This window comes from Salmo salar, chromosome ssa09 (genome assembly GCF_905237065.1).
Source record: "Salmo salar chromosome ssa09, Ssal_v3.1, whole genome shotgun sequence".
Classification (NCBI taxonomy): Eukaryota; Metazoa; Chordata; class Actinopteri; order Salmoniformes; family Salmonidae; genus Salmo; species Salmo salar.
Genome location: NC_059450.1, coordinates 23,123,329 through 23,149,053, shown reverse-complemented (window position 1 = coordinate 23,149,053; position 25,725 = coordinate 23,123,329). Strand labels below are relative to the sequence as shown.

Sequence of the window (25,725 nt, the reverse complement as noted above, 5' to 3'; positions counted from 1 at the left end):
TGGTTCTAGTTTTGTATTTCTATGTTGGGGTTTTGTTTGGGATGATCTCCAATTAGAGGCAGCTGGTCCTCGTTGTCTCTAATTGGAGATCATACTTAAGTAGGGGTTTTTCCACCTGGGTTTTGTGGGTGATTAATTTTGAGTTGTGTATGTTTCACCTCTGTGTCACGGTTTGTTGTTTTTGTCTTTCAGTTTATTTATGTATTGCATAGTTTCACAGTGTAAATAAAAATGTGTAACGACACACACGCTGCACCTTGGTCCTCTCATTCCTACGACAACCGTGACACCCTGGCCATGACCCCACTCGCAGAGGGTGTCTCAGGGAGAATTGGGATATGCAAAAAACATATTTCCAATTTACACATATTATATTATTAATACACGCTTGTACATGTGTGAAATAGGACAAATATAAGCACCCATCAAATTACACTAAACAAAAATATAAAACGCAACAAGTAAAGTGTTGGTACCATGTTTCATGAGCTGAAATAAAAGATCCCTGTAATGTTCCATATGCACAAAAATCTTGTTTCTCTCAAAAAATGTATTTTACATCCCTGTTATTGAGCATTTCTCCTTTGCCAAGATAATCCATCCACCTGACAGGTGTGGCATATCAAGAAGCTGATTAAAGAGCATGATCATTACACAAATGCACCTTGTCCTGGGGACTATAAAAGGCCACTCTAAAATGTGCAGTTTTGTCTCACAACACAATGCCACAGATGCCTAAAATTTTGAGGGAGCGTGCAATTGGCATGATGACTGCAGGAATGTTCACCAGAGCTGTTGGAAGCAAATGTAATGTTAATTTCTCTAGCATAAGCTTCCTCCAACGTCGTTTTAGAGAATTTGTTAGTTAGTCCAACCCGCCTCACAACCGCAGACCATGTGTGTAGCGTCGTGTGGGCGAGCGGTTTGCTGATGTCAATGTTGTGAGCAAAGTGCCCCATTGTGGCGGTGGGGTTATGGTATGGGCAGGCATAAACTATGGACAACGAACACAATTACATTTTATCGATTGGCAATTTGAATGCACAATAATACGCGACGTGATCAGGCCCATTTTTTTAAGGTATCTGTAACCAACAGAAGCATATCTGTATTTCCGGTCATGTGAAATCCATAGATTAAGGCCTAATGAATTTATTTCAATTGACTAATTCCCTCATATGAACTGTAACTCAGTGAAGTCGTTGAAATTGTTACATGTTGCGTTTATATTTTTGCTCAATATATTATTATTATTATTACAAGACTAAGGCGTTACATTCAGGTGGTGCCTGTTGACCGTTTGATTCAGTATTTGCACAGCAATGTTTTACATGCTAAATATGTATGTGATCTCGATGTTTCCCTCACAGCAGTGTTTTACATGCAAAACATGTATGTGATCTCCTTGTTTCCCTCACAGCAATGTTTTACATGCAAAATATGTATGTGATCTCCTTGTTTCCCTCACAGCAATCTCGCTTCACAATGTCAGTGTTTGCGTTCACTCTCCTAGTCCCGGCTGGATGGATCATGCACCGTATCCCAGTTTACCGCCAGAGACCCCTCCAGAACACTGACTCGGCTCCACCAAAATGCATAAAAGGACATCACTGAAACATCACCGAGCCACAAAAACTCTGCCTAAATGTAGCTGATCTTAATAATGTATAATGTGAATTAATGTATAAACAGTTAAACTAAATCGTAATCATTTACCAGGTGGATGGTATAATGTTTAATATTTGTAATTTATTTTGTTTCTAAAGAGGTTGAATAATGAAATGTAGTATTTTTGTCTTGATGGCATTGCATTGTTGCTCGTCTTCATTGCAAGACACTAAACATTGTTTCAGCAGACTGACACCCGGCCCACTCAGTTTTCACCTCCAAAATTCCAATCTGCATGTGCCTTCAGTTGAATGAGTGATTTTTGAGATCTTCTAGTGGAACTACAGAATCAGGAACCAGTGAGTCCACTCAGAACCAGGCTCCAGACACAGGATGTTGCTACTTTATCAGCTGGAGATGGAAAGGGGAATACTCTAATCCTGGTTCTTGGCAAACACTGAGATCTGTTGAGAAGTATAGTTAAGGTTGTAGTGTCTATTCTCTTTGCCTCAGAACTGAAATTCTTCTTTCTTTTAGCTGGGGTAAACTGGGAATAATTCTAATTGATTCCTGTAAAGAAAAGAAAACCATTCCAGATATACAGTTCCAGTAAAACGTTTGGACACACATACTCATTCAAGGGTTTTTCTTTATTTTTACTATTTTCTACATTGTAGAATAATACTGAAGACATGAAATCTATGAAATAATACATATGGAATCATGTAGTAAGCAAAAAATAAAGTATTAATCAAATTCAAAACATATGTGTCATATTCGTGAATGTAGGTGGCAGGGAAGTCAGGCGCAGGAGAAACCAAGTTGGTTAATATGGAGTATTTAATAAAAAACAAACTCCATAACCAAAGTACAAAATAAACTGGGTAAAAAATACCCGTCGCACACCGAAACACAAATCCACGTAAAATAACATACAAACAATCACCGACAAGGACATGAGGGGAAACAGAGGGTTAAATACACAAGCAATTAATGGGATTGGAAACAGGTTTGATGGAAGACAAGACAAAACCAATGGATAATGAAAAACTGATCAATGATGGCTAGAAGACCGGTGACGTCGACCGCCGAGCACCACCCGTGCAAGGAGGGGCATCGACTTCGGCAGAAGTTGTGACGTACCCCCCGACGCGCGGCTCCAGCAGCGTGTCGACACCGGCCTCGGGGGCGACCCGGAGGACGAGGTGCAGGGCGATCCGGATGGAGACGATGGAACTCTCGCAGCAGGGAAGGATCTAACACATCCTCCACCGGAACCCAGCATCTCTCCTCCGGACCGTACCCCTCCCAATTCACGAGGTACTGAAGGCCCCTCGCCCGACGTCTCGAATCCAGGATGGATCAAACGGAGTATGCCGGGGCCCCCTCAATGTCCAGAGGGGGCGGAGGAACCTCCCGCAACTCATTCTCCTGGAGCGGACCAGCCACCACCGGCCTGAGGAGAGACACATGGAACGAGGGGTTAATGCGGTAATTGGGGGGAAGCTTTAACCTATAACATACCTCGTTCACTCTCCTCAGGACTTTAAACAGCACCACAAACTGCGGACTCAGCTTCCGGCAGGGCAGGCGGAGGGGCAGGTTTCTGGTCGAGAGCCAGACCCTATCCCTCGGTGCTAACACCGGGGCCTCACTGCGGTGACGGTCTGCTCCAATTTTCTGGCGTCGAACGGCATGCTGAAGGTGGACGTGAGCGGCGTCCCAGGTCTCCTCCGCGCACCTGAACCAATAGTCCACCGCAGGATCCTCGGTCTGACTCTGATGCCAAGGGGCCAGAACCGGCTGATACCCCAACACGCACCGAAAGGGAGAGAGGTTAGTGGAGGAGTGGCGGAGCAAATTTTGAGCTCTCTCTGCCCAGGGCACAAACGCCGCCCACTCCCCCGGCCGGTCCTGGCAATAAGACCTCAGAAACCTACCCACATCCTGGTTAACTCTCTCCACCTGCCCGTTACTTTCAGGGTGAAAACCCGAGGTAAGGCTGACCGAGACCCCCAGGTGTTCCATGAACGCCTTCCAAACCCTTGACGTGAACTGGGGACCCGATCAGACACTATATCCTCAGGCACCCCGTAGTGCCGAAAAACATGTGTAAACAGAGACTCCGCAGTCTGTAGGGCCGTAGGTAGACCGGGCAAAGGGAGGAGACGACAGGACTTAGAAAAACGATCCACAACGACCAGGATCGTGGAAGATGGAAGATCGGTTATAAAATCCATAGATAAATGTGACCACGGCCGTTGTGGAACGGGTAAGGGTTGTAACTTACCTCTGGGTAGGTGTCTAGGAGCCTTGCACTGGGCGCACACTGAGCAGGAGGAAACATAAACCCTCACGTCCTTAGCTAAGGTGGGCCACCAGTACCTCCCAGTAAGACAGCGTATAGTCCGCCAAATCCCAGGATGACCAGAGGAGGGTGACGTGTGAGCCCAGTAGATCAATCGGTCGCGGACAGCAGACGGAACGTACAGACGCCCAGATGGACACTGAGGGGGAGCGGGCTCTGCACGTGAAGTCCGCTCAATGTCCGCGTCCAGCTCCCACACAACCTGTGTCACTAAATACGGGGCTGGGATTATGGGAGTGGGATCCATGGGCCGCTCCTCTGTGTCATACAGCGTCTGCCTTAACGTTCTGGGAACCTGGTCTGTAAGAGAGGGTAAACACAAAACAGGTGAAAAACATGGCCCACTTTGCCTGGCAAGGGTTCAGTCTCCTCGCCTCCCGGATGTACTCCAGATTGCGGTGGTCAGTCCAGATGAGAAAAGGGTGTTTAGCCCCCTCAAGCCAATGTCTCTACACCTTCAAAGCCTTGACGACAGCTAACAGCTCCCGGTCCCCCACATCATAGTTTCGCTCTGCCGGGCTGAGCGTCTTAGAGAAGAAGGCACAGGGGCGGAGCTTACGTGGCGTACCCGAACGCTGAGAGAGCACAGCTCCTATCCCAGCCTCTGACGCGTCCACCTCCACTATGAATTGCAAAGATGGATCCGGATGAGCCAACACAGGAACCGAGGTAAACAGAGCCTTCAGTTTCCTAAAAGCCCTGTCTGCCCCAGCCGACCACTGCAAGCGCACCGGATCCCCCTTCAGCAGTGAGGTAATGCGAGCAGCCACCTGACCAAAACCCCGGATAAACCTCCGGTAGAATTGGCAAACCCTAAAAATCGCTGCACCTCCTTCACCGTGGTGGGAGTCGGCCAATTACGCACGGCTGCAATACGGTCAACCTCCATCTCCACTCCTGACGTGGATAGGCGATACCCTAAGAAGGAGACGGACTGTTGAAAGAACAGGCATTTCTCAGCCTTGACATACAGGTCATGCTCCAACAGGCAACCAAGCACTTTGCGCACCAGGGACACATGCTCGGCGCGTGTAGCGGAGTAAATCAGAATGTCATCGATATACACCACTACCCCCTGCCCGTGCAGGTCCCTGAAAATCTCGTCTACAAACGATTGGAAGACTGATGGAGCATTCTTTAACCCGTACGGCATGACGAGGTACTCATAATGCCCTGAGGTGGTACTAAATGCTGTCTTCCACTCGTCTCCATCTCGTATACGCACCAGATTGTACGCACTCCGGAGATTCAGTTTAGTGAAGAAGCGTGCCCTGTGCATTAATTCAATCGCCGGGGCGGTCAGGGGTAGCGGGTAACTGTACCCCACCATGATTTTATTGAGACCTCGATAATCAATGCACGGGCGCAGACCTCCATCCTTCTTCTTCACAAAAAATAAACTCGAGGAGACGGGTGAAATGGAGGGCCGAATGTACCCCTGACGCAGGGATTCAGAGACATATGTCTCCATAGCCACCGTCTCCGCTTGCGACAGTGGATACACGTGACTCTTGGGAAGTGCAGCGTCTACCATGAGATTTATCGCACAATATCCCTGTCGATGGGGTGGTAATTGAGTCGCCTTCTTTTACAGAAGGCGAGAGCCAAATCGGCATATTCGGGGGGAATGCGCACGGTGGAAACCTTTTCTGGACTTTCCACCGTAGTAGCACCAACGGAAACCCCTACAAACCTACCTGAGCACTCTCGCGACCACCCCGTGAGAGCCCTCTGTGGCCAAGAAAAAGTGGGGTTATGACTAGTTAACCAAGGTAGGCCCAGCACTACGGGATATGCAGGAGTGTCAATAAGGAAAAGACTAATCTTTTCCTTGTGACCCCCCTGCGTCACCATACTCACAGGAGCTGTGGCCTCCTTGATCAACTCTGACCCTAATGGTCGACTATCTAAGGTATGCACGGGGAAAGGAACATCCACGGGTACAATAGGGATCCCTAAACTATTAGCAAAAGCTTGATCAATGAAATTCCCAGCCGCGCCTGAATCTACTAGCGCCTCATGCTGGGAACGCTGGGAAAAATCTGGAAAATTAACGGAAACAAATATATGTGCAACAAAGGGCTCTGGATGAGAATGGTGCCTACTCACCTGGGGTGGCGCCAGAGCTCCCTGCCTGCTACCTCGATTCCCAGAAGAACCTACCCGGCACCGACCAGCAGTGTGCCCTCTGCGGCCACCGATGGTGCACGAGCGGGAACCCCCTCCGGTCTCCCTGTGCACCCTCTCTCCCGGCTCCCTGGGTATAGGAGAGGGGGTGCGGGAGGATGGAACCACCAGACCCCGATCTGGACGTCCGTGAGCAGCCAGCAAGTTGTCCAGCCGGATGGACAGATCCACCAGCTGGTCGAAGGTGAGGGTGGTGTCTCTGCAGGCCAGCTCCCGACGGACGTCCTCACGCAGACTGCAGCGATAATGGTCGATCAGGGCCCCGTGATTCCATCCCGCACCGGCTGCCAGGGTCCTGAACTTCAAAGCAAAATCCTGGACGCTCCTCGTCTCCTGCCTCAGATGGTAGAGGCGCTCACCCGCCGCTCTGCCCTTGGGTGGGTGGTCGAAGACTGCCCGGCAACGGCGGATGAACTCCTCATAACAGTCCAACGTCGCATCTCTTCCGTCACACACAGCGCTGGCCCATTCCAGGGCTCTCCCGGTGAGGCACGAGACGAGGGCGAAACTCTTCTCACGGTCTGATGGAACTGGTTGGACCGTGGCCAGATAAAAGTCTAATTGGAGGAGGAAACCCTGGCAGCCGGCAGTATTTCCGTCGTACCCCTGAGGCATGGATATTCGGATTGCACCGGGTTCAGGTTGAGCAGGGGCGTGCAGTATAGACCCCGGTTGGGCTGGTGGAGGCGCTGGAAGAACTCCCTGTCTCTCCCAGCGGTCCATCTTCTGGACAACACGCTCCATGGTGGCGCACATATGGTGAAGCTTCTTCGCTTGCTCCTGGACGCGCTCCTCCACCTCCATGTCCGGGGTATCCTCTCCTGCTGACTTCAATATGTGGGTCGGTGATTCTGTCATATTCGTGAATGTAGGTGGCAGGGAGTATTTAATAAAAAACAAACTCCATAACCAAAGTACAAAATAAACTGGGTAAAAAATACCCGTCGCACACCGAAACACAAATCCACGTAAAATAACATACAAACAATCACCGACAAGGACATGAGGGGAAACAGATAGATAAATACACAAGCAATTAATGGGATTGGAAACAGGTGTGATGGAAGACAAGACAAAACCAATGGATAATGAAAAACGGATCAATGATGGCTAGAAGACCAGTGACGTCAACCGCCGAGCACCACCCGTGCAAGGAGGGGCATAGACTTCGGCAGAGGTCGTGACAATATGTTATATTTGAGATTCTTCAAAGTAGCCACCCTTTGCCTTGATGACAGCTTTGCACACTCTTGGCATTCTCTCAACTAGCTTCATGAGGTACTCACCTGGAAAGCATTTCAATTAACAGGTGTGCCTTTTTAAAAGTTAATTTGTGGAATTTCTTTCTTTCTGTCACGCTCTGACCTAAGAGAGCTGTTTTTTCTCTGTTTAGTTAGGTCAGGGTGTGATATGGGTGAGAATTCTATGTTTTTTGTTTCTATGTTTAGTTCTTGTTTTTCTATTTCTATGTTGGAGTTTTGGGATGATCTCCAATTAGAGGCAGCTGGTTCGCGTTGTCTCTAATTGGAGATCATATTTAAGTTGGGGTTTTTTCTATTGAGTTTTGTGGGTAGTTGTTTTCCGTTTTGTTGTCTGTTGCCAGACGGAACTGTTTGCTGTCGTTTTGTTTCTTTGTAAAAGTGTTTAGTTTTCATTAAAGAATAATCATGAGCACTCAACACGCCGCGCCTTGGTCCCCTCTATACGACGACCGTTACAGAACTACCCACCATGATTGGATCAAGCGGCGTGCCCAGGAAGAAATGGACACCTGGTCACATAAGGAGTGGACGGAAAGGAGAAACTGGACTTGGGGCCAGGTAATAGAGAGATATCGGAGCCTACTGGGGAAGAACGAGAGGCAGCCCCCCCAAATCTTGGCCAGGGCTGGGCCAGGGGTGAGACCTGAGCCAACTCCCCGTGCTTATTGTGGTGAGAATGTGCCTGCTTCTCGCACTCTCCCTCCAGTGCGCCTCCATAGCCCAGTATGGCCTGTGCCTGCTCTTCGCACTCTCCCTCCAGTGCGCCTCCATAGCCCAGTACGTCCGGTGCCTGCTCTGCGCACCCGGTCCTCAGTGTGTCTCTCCAGTCCGGTGAGAGCTGTTCCAGCTCCACGAGAAAAGCCTCCAGTGATAATCTATGGTCCGAAGCCTGTAGAGATGATCCATGGCACGAAGCCTGTAGTGATGATCCATGGCCCGGAGCCTGTAGGGATGTTCCATGGCATGAAGCCTCCAGAGGTAATCCATGGCCCGGAGCCTGTAGAGATAATCCATGGCAAGAAGCCTGTAGGGATTATCCATGGTCCGGAGCCTGTAGGGATAATCCATGGCAAGAAGCCTGTAGGAATGATCCATGGCCCGGAGCCTGTAGAGATGATCCATGGTACGAAGCCTCCAGTGATGATCCATGGTACGGAACCTATAGAGATGATCCATGGCATGGAGCCTGCAGCAACGGTCCCTAGTCCGGAACCTATAATGACGATTCCCAGTCCGGAGCCTCCAGCGATGCTCCCCAGTCCGGAGCCTCCAGCGACGCTCCCCAGTCTGGAGCCTCCAGCGACGCTCCTCAGCCCGGAGCCTCCAGCGACGCTCCCCAGTCCGGGGCCTCCAGCGACACTCCACAGCCCGGAGCCTCCAGCGACGCTCCCCAGTCTGGAGCCTCCAGCGACGCTCCCCAGTCTGTAGCCTCCAGCGACGCTCCCCAGTCTGGAGCCTCCAGCGACGCTCCCCAGTCTGGAGCCTCCAGCGACGCTCCCCAGTCTGGAGCCTCCAGTGACGCTCCCCAGTCCGGAGCCTCCAGCGACGCTCCCCAGTCCGGAGCCTCCAGCGACGGTCTGCAGCACGGAGCCTCCAGCAACGGTCTGCAGCCCAGAGTATTCAGCGGCGATCTGCAGCCCAGAGTATTCAGCGGCGGTCTGCAGCCCAGAGTATTCCCACGGCGGTCTGCAGCCCAGAGTCTTCAGCGGCGGTCTGCAGCCCAGAGTCTTCAGCGGCGGTCTGCAGCCCAGAGTCTTCAGTGGCGGTCTGCAGCCCAGAGCCTTCAACGGCGGTCTGCAGCCCAGAGTCTTCAGCGGCGGCCTTTAGCCTAGAGTCTTCAGCAGCGGTTGGCGATCCAAAGCTTCCGGCGATGATCCACAGTCTGGTTCCTCCGGACACACAGAAGCGGGGGGATCAGCGGGCGGTGGGGGTGCTACGCCCCGAACCAGAACCGCCGCCAAGTACAGATGCCCACCAGGACCCTCCCCTATAGGTTCAGGTTTGCAGCCGGGAGTCCGCATCGTTGGGGGGGGGGTACTGTCACACTCTGACCTAAGAGAGATGGTTTTTCTCTGTTTAGTTAGGTCAGGGTTTGATATGGGTGGGCATTCTATGTTTTTTGTTTCTATGTTTAGTTCTTGTTTTTCTATTTCTATGTTGGAGTTTTGGGATGATCTCCAATTAGAGGCAGCTGGTTCGCGTTGTCTCTAATTGGAGATCATAGTTAAGTTGGGGTTTTTTCTATTGTGTTTTGTGGGTAGTTGTTTTCTGTTTTGTTGTCTGTTGCCAGACAGAACTGTTTGCTGTCATTTTGTTTCTTTGTAAAAGTGTTTAGTTTTCATTAAAGAATAATCATGAGCACTCAACACGCCGTGCCTTGGTCCCCTCTATACGACGACAACTCTATACGACGACCCTTCTTAATGAGTTTGAGCTAGTCAGTTGTGTTGTGACAAGGTAGGGGTGGTATACAGAAGCTAGCCCTATTTGGTAAAATTCCAACTCCATGTTATGGCAAGAACATCTCAAATAAGCAACGAGAAACAACAGTCCATCATTACTTTAAGACATGAAGGTCAGTCAATGATTTCAGAAAAGTATAACATTTTCAAGAACTTTCAATGTGTCTTCAAGTGCAGTTGCAAAAACCATCAAGCTCTATGATGAAACTGGCTCTCATGAGGACCGCCACGGGAAAGGAAGACCCAGAGTTACCTCTGCTGCAGAGGATAAGTTCATTACAGTTACCAGCCTCAGAAATTGCAGCCCCAAAAAATGCTTCACAGAGTTCAAGTAACAAACACATCTCAACATCAACTGTTCAGAGGAGACTATGTGAATCAGGCCTTCATGGTCGAATTACCGCCATATCTTTGTGAGACGCAGTGTGAGTGAATGGATGATCTCCGAAATGTGTATTACCCACTGTAAAGCATGGAGGAGGTGTGATGGTGTGGGGGTGCTTTGCTGGTGACACTGTCAGTGATTTATTTAGAATTCAAGGCACACTTGACCAGCATGGCTACCACAGCATTCTGCAGCGATATGCCATCCCATCTGGTTTGCACTTAGTGGGACTATCATTTGTTTTCAACAAGACAATGACCTCCAGGCTGTGTAAGGGCTATTTGACCAAGGAGAGTGCTGCATCAGATGACCTGGCCTCCACAATCACCTGACCTCAACCCAATTGAGATGGTTTGGGATGAGTTGGACCGCAGAGTGAAGGAAAAGCAGCCAACAAGTGCTCAGCATATGTGGGAACTCCAAGACTTTTGGAAAAGCATTCCAGGTGACTGCCTCATGAAGCTGGTTGAGAGAATGTCAAGAGTGTGCAAAGCTGTCATCAAGGCAAAGGGTGACTACTTTGAAGAATATAAAATATAAAATATATTTTGATTTGTTTAACACTTTTTTGCTTACTACATGATTCCATATGTGTAATTTCATAGTTTGATCAAATCAAATCAAACTTTGATGTCTTCACTATTATTCTACAATATAGAAAATAGTACAAATAAATAAAAACCCTTGAATGACTCGGTGTGTCCAAACTTTTGACTCATACTGTAAATAGTCAGTTGCCATAACTCCCCAGTGACAATGGAAAGACTTGGAAAAGCAAAAAAAATTATAGGAAGCAATTTCCCTTCACCACTACTTACTGCGGTTCTCAAATTGCCTACGGTAGTTTGATAGTATCCTACCTAAACATGGTCTTTGCGCATACTGTCAAAATACATTGTTTAAAAATGCTACCCCTGATGCTCTTTATAAATTACAGTTACAAAATCTCTGACAACCATCTGGATTATAAATGATGTAAAATAGTGATATATAGCTTATAGTTTAAAACGAGAAGTATACCACCACCTTTGAAACTCACTCTTTGAATCTCAGCTGATGCAAAAGAGCATTAGCAGCTTCGTGTTGGGTCGGGTGTTAAATATCACTTTCTTGAATGACAATTTGTCAGAGTCGGACCAGTCCATTTTGAAAGGTATGTGCTGATTTGGGTCTGGCTTTTCTATCAGCACAATGACATACACATTCCCAAATTATAAAAATGTCCATGAAAGACCCCGCATGCATTTAAAGGATTTACAAGGCCAATGCAATCGAATGCAATTTCTGTTAACATGCTTTTTATGGCAGCAGTGGTACAACCAGAGCGAGCCTGTGAGCGAGGGGGGATTATTCACTTTTTCAAGACTGAGGGGGAACAACACCGTAGGGGAGAATTTTTTTTTTTGACAGTATTTGTTTTAGGATTCGTGAAGTGTTCCCACAATGTCTACGAAAGCAGAGCAATGTAAGTACCATTATTTAAAATGTTCCTGACATATCATTATCCACCCATTTTTAGGTGTAATTTTCTAGTAAGAAAGCAAAGGAGGGGAGCTGTCCTTGGTGATGATACCGCGGTTGCTAAGGCAGGTTGCAACACGTACTCGCTCTGCAGATGATGGCTCTAGGTAGGGGCTAGTGAAGGGGATGCGCTATTTTCTGGCGGTGGTCAACACAACGATATGGGGAAAAGATAATAATATATATTAACCTTTCATTTTTGATTGACACGTTGAAAGAAAGGTTGGTGCGTGGAAAGAGATGTAGGTTATTGGTTTCAAGGTCGATTTCACAAATGCTCCGCTAAACAATATGGTGGCATTGGTGATCAGTAATGTGGTTGCTTTGCTTGTTCTTTTACTTACTTGACATAATATGAGACGAGTTTTTTTCTTCGTCATTTGACTCTGAAACAGGTGGATGAGCATACTGCGGTTACATTGTATTTGATCAACTGAATCAATGCACAGTGTAATAAACAATTGGTGGTTTGTTGTTGTTGTCAATCAACACACCTTGGAGAACTCAACATTACTCAAGTAGGCATGTGTTACTTGGTTTCGAATAGGCCTATAATAATAACTGGAAGAAACAAGTTAATATAGGCCCATCTACATTTATTTGGTATAAAGCCTGCTCAATATCGACTTGAAATATACGTGGCCATGTTTGGGGCAAAATAGAATGTTCTATAGGCTACTCTATGGTCCCATGTAGGCTATGTATTGTAAACATCACAAGAAATTGAAATAATCACCATTTGAACTCTAGCCTATAGACGATTTGTGTTGTTTCTCCTTCCTTCAGTACATAGACATTACTGAATTGGTCGGACATTAGTTTGCACAAGTTTCACAAATTTTAGCCCTTAAAAACAACAGCTGAAATTGTTTTTTGGCAGGCAAAAACTAGAGACAGTAGATGTCCAGATTTTGCACCTTTGCTAATCTCGTCCACCCAGCAGTCTCTAGCAAGTGAGCCTGTGAATGAGGTTACACCTTTGCTCACATTTATGGTTTTGCAAAGTGTGTCTGAAGGTAGCCTATTTTGGCAATGCAGTCATTCATTGCTATGAAATTTGCAAAAAATAACACACTCATACACCCACGTAGATAACCTAAACACACTAATTGACTTACATACACACGCATACACACACGCATACATACACGCATACACACACACACACGCATACACACACACACACACACACACACACACACACACACACACACACACACACACACACACACACACAAACACAAAAACAAAGCCTGTGGGTGTTATTGTTATTTTTGGGACATGTCATTTGCCGGTCAGCGAAAGTTAACCACTATTCCTCTCTGAGTCACAAAATGGCACCAAAACGACCCATTCCAGGGCTGGTTGTGACCTAGCTGGCCAAACACAAAGGCCACTTAAAGAGAGACAATGAAGGTGCCACAGAGACCCTCGCCCTTTGCCATGCTTATGGGGCAGCATATCAATGACCAGGCTTATACTGTACCAACCATAACCCATTGCCCCCCCATTTGATAAAGGCTTCATCAGATGTCATATGTTTGTCACTCTGCTCTTTATCTTGTTTAGTTGCCTCTAAGATAAGATACTTGCAAGAGTATCACAACCGCGTGCAACACAATATTTACCCCGTGCCCTCCGGAACAGACATTGCAAACACATTGAAATACTTTTCCCAAACCCTGCTCAGGTAAGTAGCCTGCGCTGGAACCACAGGTGAAGTAAAGGAGTGTAACAGTATTTGATGTTTAGTTTCAGAGGAGAGGTGACTGGGGTTAAGCCTAATTCTAATACATGCACAGCATCATGACAGTATTACTGCTGGTAGGAAGTCAGTTGGAATTAAAAGATAGAAGTGGAAATATGGGAAACGGTATTCTACAATGTAACTTTATAGTGTGCATCATCATTTAAGAATCCTAGTTGAAAACCCTCAGGTAATTTTCAGAGAGGGAATTGTCTTGCTCCATCCTCTGCCTTTGTGATACCATATGCTTCATGTTGCTGTATGAGGACCATGATCCTACAGTATCTCATCACTGCACTGTAACATTCTGACCAAACTGGACGCGTGCGTGCGCCATTGCGCCATGTTGATTTTGTACCCCCACACCAGACATGATGATCAAGACACGCAGGTTGAAATATCAAAACAAACTCTGAACCAATTATATTAATTTGGGGACAGGTCGAAAAGCATTAAACATTTATGGCAATTTAGCTAGCTAGCTTGCTGTTGCTAGCTAATTTGTCCTGGGATAGAAACATTGGGTTGTTATTTGACCTGAAATGCACAAGGTCCTCTACTCCGACAATTAATCCACAGATAAAACAGTATATACCGAATTCCTTTCACGTTATCTTTCCTCCTTCCTCAGTCTTCTTTTTTACTTCTTTGGACTTTATATGGCGGTTGGCAACCAACTTTATGGTGCATTATTACAACCGACTGGAGTGTAGACGTCAGTTCATCTTTCAAATCACCCACGTGGGTATATGCTCCTAAAAACCAATGAGGAGATGGGAGAGGCCGGACTTGCAGCGCATTGAGCGTCACAAATAGAACCTATTTCCATTTTTACCGCCTGGCCACGCAGACGCTCACTGAGGCGCGCGAGCAGTGTGGGTGCAATGATTGAATAACATGTATGTGTACATTTATTTTTGCAAAGCTTGCGCACGCGATGCGAGTGGTGTGGACAGCATGTTAGAGTCAACAACATGTTCCCCCTCTTATCATGCCATGGCTGTTTGGAATAGTATGCTCAAATTGAGACAAGCCAATAATGGCAATTTTGGTAGATTTGAATTGTGTTGATGTTGTCTAAAAGTAGTAGGTTATAAATGTTAATAATTATGTTATCTTGCTGATTATACCGGGTATGGTTTGTATTATATTTGAGAAACAAACGAACAAAAAGAAATAGGCAATTTCAACCCCTCCGTAGGTTCAGTGTTAGCTTTCTAGATGTACATGTCCATGGGATGTCCTGGAGTCTCACTCCCAGAGGGGCTAGGGGAGGTCTGGTCCTCTGGTTCCTTGGGTCTGACAAGTCCCCAATGTGCTGTGACAGAGGATGGGAAGGAACAACACGTCCCCTCAGAACAGGTCAAGAAGCCAGGGCAGCCATTATGGCCATAAGCAGTATGTGACATTTAAGGCTTTGAGTTTGAGCAGAGCTCTCTGTGAGAATGAGCTGTGCTTTGATCATTGGCTACAGAAATCATCATCATTAGGCACAGTTATCTAAAGGGATGTGCATGAGGGAGACAGAACTTTCATGTTCCACTTTTATGAAAATGATGGGATTATGACGATCCCTTTAATTTCATCACACAGTGGACATACAGTAGTAGTGTACTGTAAATACATTTTACTGTGGCCAGATTCTGATTATTTTCAAGTCAAACATTGGTAAAGTATCCTGGATCTTTCTGACTTTGCTGAGAGAGCTAGCAGTCCTTGTGAGTGTGTGGTTACAAGCCTGGCTTCCTATTTGTCCTTGGCACAGATGGAGCGTGATGGGGGCTGTGATTGTATGAGCCTGTGTTGTGGCAGCATGTTAACTCGAATGACAATTGTGTCTGTGAGGCGCAGTATCGTTGGGGTGTGAAGGGAATCCTGCTGGTATGATACTGTAACATTCGTCTCGTGTTTTCCTTGAGCTAACTCTCCTCCCTCCCAACTCACACATCAAGCCATGCCTCCCACATTGAAACCACTCTGCACTGCTCAGTAGACTCTCAGACATTCAAACAAACACCTGTGTTTCATTGGCCTGGGGTGCACTGAGGTTTGAAAACTGGAACAAGCATATGTCAGGTTCCTGAAAAGAAAGAACCCTGCACAGACAGAGGATGGAGCGGCCAAATTAATATTTCATGAATTCTGCAGCATAGAAAGATATCAGTGTAAGACATTGACGGTATTGGTTTAAAGGGATGGGGCTACCCATGGGCTCAATTTAAGGAGGTTTACCCCAAGGGGGTGCTATGTAACATGTTATAAATTAGTCAAGTATGATATAGTTGCCAGATTTTCCTCCCAGCCAGTCATCTAGAAAGTAACACATACCAGCCAAGCTCTCTAGCTCTCTGCATCAATGAGCCATGGATTCACAGTCGCCCTGACCCATGCCAAATTCCATCGCTCATTAGAGTGACTGTGAGGAACCAAGATTCAGTCTGACACTGAAAACAGATAATGTAACGTATCATAGTATGATGGAATGTTGAACCTGGCATGAACAAGTCACACTCAAAGGAAATCAAAAATCTCACATCTAGCTATTTGAGACACAAAAAACAGGGGCTATTACGGTATTGTATCCCCTAGCTAATGCGTCATTACAGTAATGCTACTTATAATCGGTGGCTCACTCATGCTTGAGAGCAACAACACATTGCCACAGTTAGAGAAAACATTTGGAAGATAGAGTTGCTTTGATTGGAAGAGTAGTATGTTTTACCTGATCTGAGATGTGTGTCTAACTGTGAGTGCATAACGTGAGTCTGTGTACTGTATGTGGGTTTGTCTATGTGCGTGTTTGTGTGTGTGTGTGTGTGTGTGTGTGTGTGTGTGTGTGTGTGTGTGTGTGTGTGTGTGTGTGTGTGTGTGTGTGTGTGTGTGTGTGTGTGTGTGTGTGTGTGTGTGTGTGTGTGGGTTTGTTCAATTGAATTCTGCAGTTTGATATGTGCAAAGGGGTTAGTGATATTAAGTCATACTCCACAAGATATAAAGCTGACCCCCCCATTGTTAAACTGACTATCCATTCCAACTCCCCGAGAAAAACGTTAACGTTTTTTACACTTTGGTTACTGGTATTTAAAATTGTCCAACATATCCAAATTCTTGCGGAGTATAACTTTCAGGGGAATTGTCAGAGTAATGAAGTGTTAAATGATGTTGATATTGTAAAATGTTGTAATAGTAGGCTATTCTGTATTTCTACACTATAATCCCCTTACTCACTGCCCCTCTAGAAATGCTATACCTCTATCTCTATGAATGACCTTTCAAAAACAATACATCAGCATTTGTAATCTGTGCTCTCATGCTAAGTACCTCCAAATCATTTTACTGATAGAAAAGCTTAGTTTTTTTACATAATGTTTAGTGAAAGAGAAGGGCTCTCCACCCCCCCCTTCCCCCCTCCCCACCGCTAGAATCCTCACACACTAACCAACCAACTAGTTCTCCGTCTCTCTAAATGGTGCGATTTCCACCTTGCCAGGGGACAGAAAACACAAACGTCCATCCCACATTAGCTCACAAACATAATGCTACCGGTCATCCCGTTTGAAACAACCTCTTCCTTTGTCATTATAGTTTCTCCCCTACCGTAGATTACTTCTTACAATTATTTAAGAGACTTGAATCCATATGCCTGTTGGATCTCATTATTTCTCCTGATGATACTGATACAGTATCATAATGTATGCGTACAGACATTTCTCTGGTGCAATAAACATGTGCTGTGACCCAGGAATTCTTATCTAACCTCACACACATATTTATTACTAGCTGAAGCATGTTTCAAAAGTGCCACCTCTGTATTTTTCCTAAAGGATTTGGTGTAGCTCCCATCCTTCACGACAGCCCCACAAAACAGGATATATATCCCTGAGAAACATCATGGCCCATTGGCATCACTGTATGACTGTTGCTGAATTGATCTGATTGGAATATAGCAGCCATAGAGGGAAACCATTTGCAGTTTCCCCTTTGGAGAAGTATGGGGTTGCCACTGAAAACATGCCATTTTTTACATTCTTGCTCCTTGTCACCAGATACGCATGAGATGCAGTGATCATTGCAGTTTTTGCAAACATTTCTGTTTATATTTTTTTGTTTTTAGAAGACAAAGATATACAAAAAGTGAAATAGAAAATGTAAGTTATTCTATATGACACTGAACAGATAAAGCAGGGAACAATTCCCCATGCCTTCAGTGAAATATTAGAGACACTGCATCCTATGTTGGGTCTATCTGGGTTAGTTTTTTTCTATTTACCCTGTCTCTGTAGTGCCATTTCAATGTAATGTGCTGTTTCTTTGTTTCTTTGTTGTCTCTTTTTTCCCTTGTTCCCCCCTCCCCCTACCCCCTCACCCCCGGAGCAGCATTCTGTCCCGCACAGGCAGGAAGGAGAACCAGGAAGCATCCAATTTGGCCGTGCCTATGACCATGTGTCTTTTTCCTGTGCCATTCCCACTCACCCCATCTCTAAGACCACAAGTCAGTTCCATCAACCCTACAGTTACTCGCTCCCTCCTTTACAGCGTTCTGCGTGATGCCCCGCCAGACCGCGGGGGGCAGGGGCAGCAGAGTCGGGACGCTCAGCTCTCAGAGTACCCCTCTCTGGACTATCAGGGGCTCTATGCGACCCTCGTTACCCTGCTTGACCTGGTGCCCCTGCTGCAGCACGGTCAGCATGGTGAGTGAAGCCAGGGTGTTTGTTCTCTGTGTCCCCCCCCCAGATCTAAAGGCATGCATGGGGTGATGGGGAACACGCTGGATCCTGACAGTGTCAGGAACCACTCTAAATAGCAGGAGGGTGAAGTCAGGCGCAGGAGACCGAGGTGCGTGAAACACACGTTTAATGAATAAGTCCATAATAGCCAAAACAAGGCAGGGTAACAAAACTCCAAACAACAGGAAAAGTGAATCCTAGAAAGAGTCGGGACGCAGCCCAGCAACCCTAATGCCCAAAATGACAGCGGCAGAGGAAAAACAAATCCCCAACCTACTAAAAGGACGACACAAAAATAATCCCGCACAAACCCCAACTAAAACAGACAGACTAAATACCCCACTAATGACCTAACACAAAACAGGTGCTAACCTAAACAGACATCACCAAATGACACAGAAACAGAGATCGGTGGCAGCTAGTAGGCCAGCGACGACGACCGCCGAGCGCCGCCCGACCGGGGAGAGGTGCCACCTTCTGTGGACGTTGTGACAGTACCCCCCCCAACGCGCGGCTCCCGCAGTGCGCCGACGCTGGCCTCGAGGACGACCCGGAGGGCCAGGCTCACCGCGATCCGGATGGAGGCTGTGGAATTCCCGCAACAGCGATGGATCCAAGATGTCCCCCACCGGTACCCAGCACCTCTCCTCCAGGCCGTACCCCTCCAAGTCCACGAGGTACTGCAGGCCCCCTACCCGACGCCTGGAGTCCAAGATGGACCGGACTGTGTACGCCGGGGCGCCCCCGATGTGGGGCGGAGGGACCTCCCGCACCTCAGCGTCCTGCAGTGGACCAGCTACCACTGGCCTGAGGAGAGACACATGAAATGAGGGGTTAATACGGTAATATGAAGGGAGCTGTAACCTATAACACACCTCGTTTATTCTCCTCAGGACTTTGAACGGCCCCACAAATCACGGGCCCAACTTCCGGCAGGGCAGGCGGAGGGGCAGGTTCCAGGTTGAGAGCCAGACCCTGTCCCCCGGGGTAAACACGGGGGCCTCACTGCGGTGGCGGTCAGCGCTCTCCTTGTGCCGTCCCACAGCCCGTTTAAGGGATTCCTGGACGGCACTCCAGGTCTCCTCAGAGCGCTGTACCCAGTCCTCCACCGCAGGAGCCTCAGTCTGGCTCTGATGCCAGGGCACCAGGACCGGCTGGTAACCCAACACCACCTGAAAGGGCGACAGGTTAGTAGAGGAGTGGCGAAGAGAGTTCTGCGCCATCTCGGCCCATGGCACGAACCTCGCCCACTCTCCCGGCCGGTCCTGGCAATAGGACTGCAGAAACCTGCCCACATCCTGGTTAATTCTCTCCACCTGCAGTCAAACTGAAGTCAAACTGACCGAAACCCCCAGTCTCTCCATGAACGCCCTCCACACCCGGGACGTGAACTGGAGACCTCGATCAGAGACGATGTCCTCAGGCACCCCGTAGTGCCGGAAGACATGAGTAAACAGGGCCTCTGCGGTCTGAAGGGCCGTAGGAAGACCGGGCAAAGGGAGTAGACGGCAGGACTTCGAGAACCGATCCACAACGACCAGGATCGTGGTGTTCCCCTGAGACGGCGGGAGATCCGTGAGGAAATCCACCGACAGGTGGGACCATGGTTGCTGTGGAACAGGGAGGGGCTGTAGTTTCCCTCGAGGCAGGTGTCTAGGAGCCTTACACTGGGTGCTCACCGAACAGGAAGAGACATAGCGCCTCACGTCCTTAGCCAAAGTGGGCCACCAGTACTTCCTTCTAAGACCCCGCACCATCCGTTCAATCCCTGGATGACCCGAGGAGGGTAGGGTGTGCGACCACCGGATCAGTCCGTCGCGGACACCGAGCGGGACGTACTTCCGACCCGCGGGACACTGAGGTGGAGTGGGTTCTGGTTGCAACGCCTGCTCGATGTCCGCATCCACCTCCCAGACCACCGGTGCCACCAGACAGGAGGTTGGAAGTATGGGAGTGGGGTCAATGGACCACTCCTCGGTGTCGTGGAGACGAGACAGTGCGTCGGCCTTGATGTTCCGGGAACCTGGGATGTACGAGATGGTGAACTGAAATCTCGTGAAAAACATAGCCCACCTGGCTTGGCGAGGTTTCAGTCTTCTCGCCGCCCGGATGTACTCCAGATTACGGTGATCAGTCCAGATGAGAAAAGGGTGTTGTGCCCCCTCAAGACAATGTCTCCACACCTTCAGGGCCCTGACCACGGCTAGCAACTCCTTGTCCCCCACATCATAGTTATGCTCCGCCGGACTCAGCTTCTTAGAAAAGAAAGCACAGGGGCGAAGCTTCGGGGGCACGCCCGAACACTGTGACAGCATAGCTCAAACCCCAACCTCGGACGCGTCCACCTCCACTATGAATGGCAAAGAGGGGTCCGGAGGTGCCAGCACTGGGGCGTCGGTAAACAGAGTCTTCAGCCTACAAAAGGCTCTGTCCGCCTCCGCCGACCACCGCAGCCGCACCGGGCCCCCCTTCATCAGTGAGGTAATGGGAGCCGCCACCTGCCCAAAGCCCCGGATAGTAATTGGCAAACCCTAAGAACCGCTGCACCTCCTTAACCGTGGTCGGAGTCGGCCAATTACGCATGGCCGCAATGCGGTCACATTCCATCACCACTCCGGATGTGGAAATGCGATACCCCAGAAAAGAGACGGCGCATTTGGAGAACTCACATTTCTCGGCCTTGACCTACAGGTCATGCTCCAACAGTCGCCCAAGCACTTTACACACCAGATACACATGCGCGGCGCGTGTGGCGGAGTAGATCAGAATGTTATCGATGTACACCACCACACCCTGACCAAGCAGGTCCCGGAGAATCTTGTCCACAAAGGATTGGAAGACGGCGGGAGCATTCTTCAACCCATACGGAATGACGAGGTACTCATAATGGCCAGATGTAGTACTGAATGCGGTTTTCCACTCGTCCCCATCTCGGATATGCACCAGGTTATACGTGCTCCTGAGATCCAGTTTTGTGAAGAAGCGCGTCCCGTGAAATGACTCCACCGCCGTAGCGATGAGAGGTAGTGGGTTACTGAAACCCACCGTGATGGAATTTAGACCTCTGTAGTCAATGCACTGATGCAAACCTGCCTCCTTCTTCTTCACAAAAAAGAAGCTCAAGGAGACAGGTGATTTGGATGGCCGAATGTATCCCTGTCTCAAAGACTCAGTGACATATGTCTCCATAGCCGCTGTCTCCTCCTGAGACAGAGGATACACGTGACTCCTGGAAAGGGCAGCGTTAGCCTGGAAGTTTATCGCACAATCTCCTCGTCGATGAGGGGGTAATTGAGTCGCCTTCGTTTTACTGAAGGCGATTGCCAAATCGGCATATTCTGAGGGAATGTGCACGGTAGAGACTTGGTCTGGACTCTCCACTGTAGTCGCACCGATGGAAACCCCTATACACCTGCCCGAGCACTCCCTCGACCACCCCTTAAGAGCCCCCTGTCTCCACTAAATTTTAGGGTTGTGAGTGGCCAGCCAGGGAAATCCCATTACCACCGGAAACGCAGGGGAATCAATGACAAAAAGGCTTATACGTTCCTCATGACCCCCCCGCATCACCATAACCAGTGGCACAGTGACTTCCCTCACCAGGCCCGACCCAAGTGGTCGACTGTCTAGGGCGTGCACGGGGAAGGGTTGGTCCAGCTGAACCAGGGGAATCCCTAACTTATTGGCGACCCCACGGTCCATAAAACTCCCAGTCGCGCCTGAATCAACTAGCGCCTTATGCTGGGAGTGAGGGGAGAACTCAGGAAAACAAACTAAGGCATACATGTGGCCGACAGGGGGCTCTGGGTGTGTCTGGTGCTGACTCACCTAGGGTGTCGACGTGGTGCTCTGCCTGCCCTCTGAACTCCCGGGCGAGCCTCTCCAGCACCGGTCGGCAGTGTGCCCTCTGCAACCACAGTGGGCGCAGGAGAAGCCCCCGCCTCCGGTCCTCCTAGCTGCAGCCCCCTCTATCTCCATGGGCGTTGGAGCAGGAGGACTGGGAGGTGGAACGAAAAGGCCCCGACCGGAACGCCCGTGGGCAGCCAGCAGGTTGTCCAGCCTGATGGACAGATCAATGAGCTGGTCCAGGGTGATGGTGGTGTCCCGACATGCCAGCTCCCGGCGGACGTCCTCTCTCAGGCTACAGCGGTAGTGATCAATCAGGGCCCTCTCATTCCACCCAGCTCCCGCGGCTAGGGTCCGGAACTCCAACGCAAAGTCCTGGGTGCTCCTCGTCTCCTGTCTCAGGTGGAACAATCGCTCACCGGTGAACTCCGGGTAGTCATCCTTAGCCGAGTCTGGACCCTCCCAGACGGCGTTGGCCCATTCTAGGGCTCTACCCGTGAGACACGAGACGAGGACACTAACCCTCTCCTCTCCCGAGGGTGTGGGGCAGACGGTCGCTAGGTATAGCTCCAGCTGGAGTAGGAACCCCTTACACCCAGCGGCCGTCCCATCGAACTCCCTGGGGGGCGCGATCTTAATGCCACTGTGGCTGGGCTCCGTCAGCACTGGTAGGGGCGCAGGGTATTGAACCGGAGCTGGCGTGGGTGGGGGAGCCCCTCTCTCCCAGCTCTCTAGATGCGCCAACACCTGGTCCATAGCTGTACCCAGGCGATGGACAGGTGCTAACCTAAACAGACATCACCAAATGACACAGAAACAGAGATCGGTGGCAGCTAGTAGGCCGGCGACGACGACTGCCGAGCGCCACCTGACCGGGGAGAGGCGCCACCTTCTGTGGACGTTGTGACAGACAGCTCACTTTATTGATAACCTAGAATAACCTGGAATTTACAGACATACTGTAGTACTGTATACATGTATTAACTGTTTGCTTTCTCTTTTTAAATGAGAATGTGAAATTGGAAAAATGCATTGAAAATGGAAATGTATTTGCAAAAAAGCCATTTAAAGGTTAAATTGCTATGGCTAGCATATGTTGTGTATCTATTAACTGCACCAGGGAATAGTAATCTGTCAATAGCAAGTCTGTGAATACAGTTGAAGACGGAAGTTTACATACACCTTAGCCAAATACATTTTAACTCAGTTTTTCACAATTCCTGACATTTAATCCTAGTAAAAATGCCCTGTTTTATGGCAGTTAGGATCACCACTTTATTTTAAGAATGTGAAATGTCAGAATAATAGTAGAGAATTATTTATTTCAGCTTCTATTTCTTTCACCACATTCCCAGTGGGTCAGAAGTTTACATACACTCAATTAGTATTTGGTAGCATTGCCTTTAAAGTTTTTAACTTGGGTCAAACGTTTCGGGTAGCCTTCCACAAGCTTCCCACAATAAGTTGGGTGAATTTTGGCCCATTCCTCCTGACAGAGCTGGTGTAACTGAGTCAGGTTTGTAGGCTTGCACACACTTTTTCAGTTCTGCCCACACATTTTCTATAGGATTGAGGTCAGGGCTTCGTGATGGCCACTCCAATTCCTTGACTTTGTTGTCCTTAAGCCATTTTGCCACAACTTTGGAAGCATGGTTGGGGTCATTGTCTATTTGGAAGACCCATTTGCGACCAAGCTTTAACTTCCTGACTGATGTCTTGAGATGTTGCTTCAATATATCCACATAATTCTCCTTCCTCATGATGCCATCTATTTTGTGAAGTGCACCAGTCCCTCTTGCAGCAAAGCACCCCCACAACATGATGCTGCCACCCCCGTGCTTCAAGGTTGGGATGGTGTTCTTCGGCATGCAAGCCTCCCCCTTTTTCCTCCAAACATAACGATGGTCATTATGGCCAAACAGTTTCATCCGACCAGAGGACATTTCTCCAAACTTTATTTCGGCAAGAGAGAGATACAGACGGACGCAGCTGCGTCTTAAAACCTCCAGCCAACAAGGCAAAGTGTAAAGCGCGCAAAACAGTCACAAAACCTCAAATGTATAACAATACAAACAGGCTTCGTGAAATAACACGGGGAAAAAATGCACGCAAGCCTAGTGCGTACAAAAACACGTAACACACAAACAATTTCACACAAAGACATGAGGGGGAACAGAGGAATAAATACATGTAGTGTGATTGGGGAATGAAAACCAGGTGTGCAGGGAATAAGACAAAACAAATGGATAAATGAAAAATGGAGCGGCGATGGCTAGAAAGCCGGTGACGTCGACCGCCAAACGCCGCAAGGAGAGGAGCCGACTTCGGCGGAAGTCGTGACAGACAGGGAATTTTTACTAGGATTACATGTCAGGAATTATGAAAAACTGAGTATAAATGTATTTGGCTAAGGTGTATGTAAACTTCCAACTTCAACTGTATATCTGAGTATATAGAATGTTTGCAACAGTAGTGTTTCATGAAAGCCTATCTTCTTGACTGGAAAGCCCTACCCTTTGCTGAGGGTAAACATCAGTTTCACAATGCTCTCTCGGGATGTTATTGTTTTTATACCAAACCTGGGTTGAAATACTATTTCAGGTATTTTAATTACTTTTCAATATTTTTCAAAACAAGTATTCAGATACATATTTATTTGAAGTATTTGAATATTGGAACATATTTGGAAAATACACTCAAATATACTCCCATGCATTTAACCCAGCCATTTGGAAAATAGTATTTGAAATAAGGTATGAAAGTACTTTGAAATACAAGTTGGTTGTCTATTTGATTTTTACAAATTAACCATTCAAATACTCAATTAAAAGTACTTGTTTTGGGATGTGTATTTGAAAATAGTCAAAAACACAGATTATTTTTTATGTTTTACTCAAATACACATATATCTGAACAGATCTGATTTATACAAATTCTATATATTTATGTGTTTTCTTTAAGTTTTAATGCTATATTTTTCATTTACTTTGTAAAATATGTACATTTCATTGAATTTCTGTCTCTCTCTGTGTTTGTGCGTTTTGGCTCTCCCTTCTCCCATCAGATCTTGGACAGTCCATATTTTACACAACAACTTGCCTCCTGCCCTTTCTCAGTGACGATATTCTCAGCACTTTACCCTACACTATGATCTCCACTTTAGCTACATTCCCCCCATTCCTTCACAAAGACATCATTGAGTACCTCAGCACCTCTTTCCTCCCCATGGCTATATGTGAGTACAGCCACTCTGTATCAAACATCCATCTACATGCATGTGAAAAAAAAACACTTTGTTGAATTCAAGACAAGTCATTAAGTGGGATAAGTATAATTTAATATGAGTAGTCATATGTTTTTAGCAGAAATGTCAATGTGCATCACCATATCAAAGGAAGTGCCAGGTTGGTGTCCTACCGTATGCACTACTTCATGAGGTTTAGGTTGTTTCTTCTCTTTTCTGACCTTTTTTAGTGGGTTCCACTAGAAGAGAAGGGGGCGTCCCAGCATATGTCAATCTCTCTGCCTCCTCCATGCTAATGATTGCTATGCAGTACACTTCCAACCCAGGTAAACATGTAACTTAGGTTATCCCCAACCAGTACAGTATGTCAC

At 47.8% G+C, this 25,725-nt stretch overlaps 1 protein-coding gene across 4 annotated transcripts in view; it reads left to right on the top strand.

Annotated features, from left to right (window-relative positions):
* Positions 1 to 11,483: 11,483 nt before the first annotated feature.
* The window catches only part of LOC106611001 (protein unc-79 homolog), a 53,707-nt gene continuing 39,465 nt past the window's right edge, over positions 11,484 to 25,725 (top strand). For 3 of the 4 annotated variants that reach the window (XM_045723494.1, XM_045723495.1, XM_045723493.1), the window contains exons 1-5: positions 11,484 to 11,737; positions 13,363 to 13,483; positions 17,915 to 18,228; positions 25,175 to 25,345; positions 25,585 to 25,680. In XM_045723494.1, coding sequence (XP_045579450.1) covers positions 11,716 to 11,737; positions 13,363 to 13,483; positions 17,915 to 18,228; positions 25,175 to 25,345; positions 25,585 to 25,680 — 724 coding nt within the window. In that variant the 5' untranslated portion in view covers positions 11,484 to 11,715. The remainder of the gene's footprint in view (positions 11,738 to 13,362; positions 13,484 to 17,914; positions 18,229 to 25,174; positions 25,346 to 25,584; positions 25,681 to 25,725) is intronic. The other variant, XM_045723496.1, reaches the window with a different exon arrangement.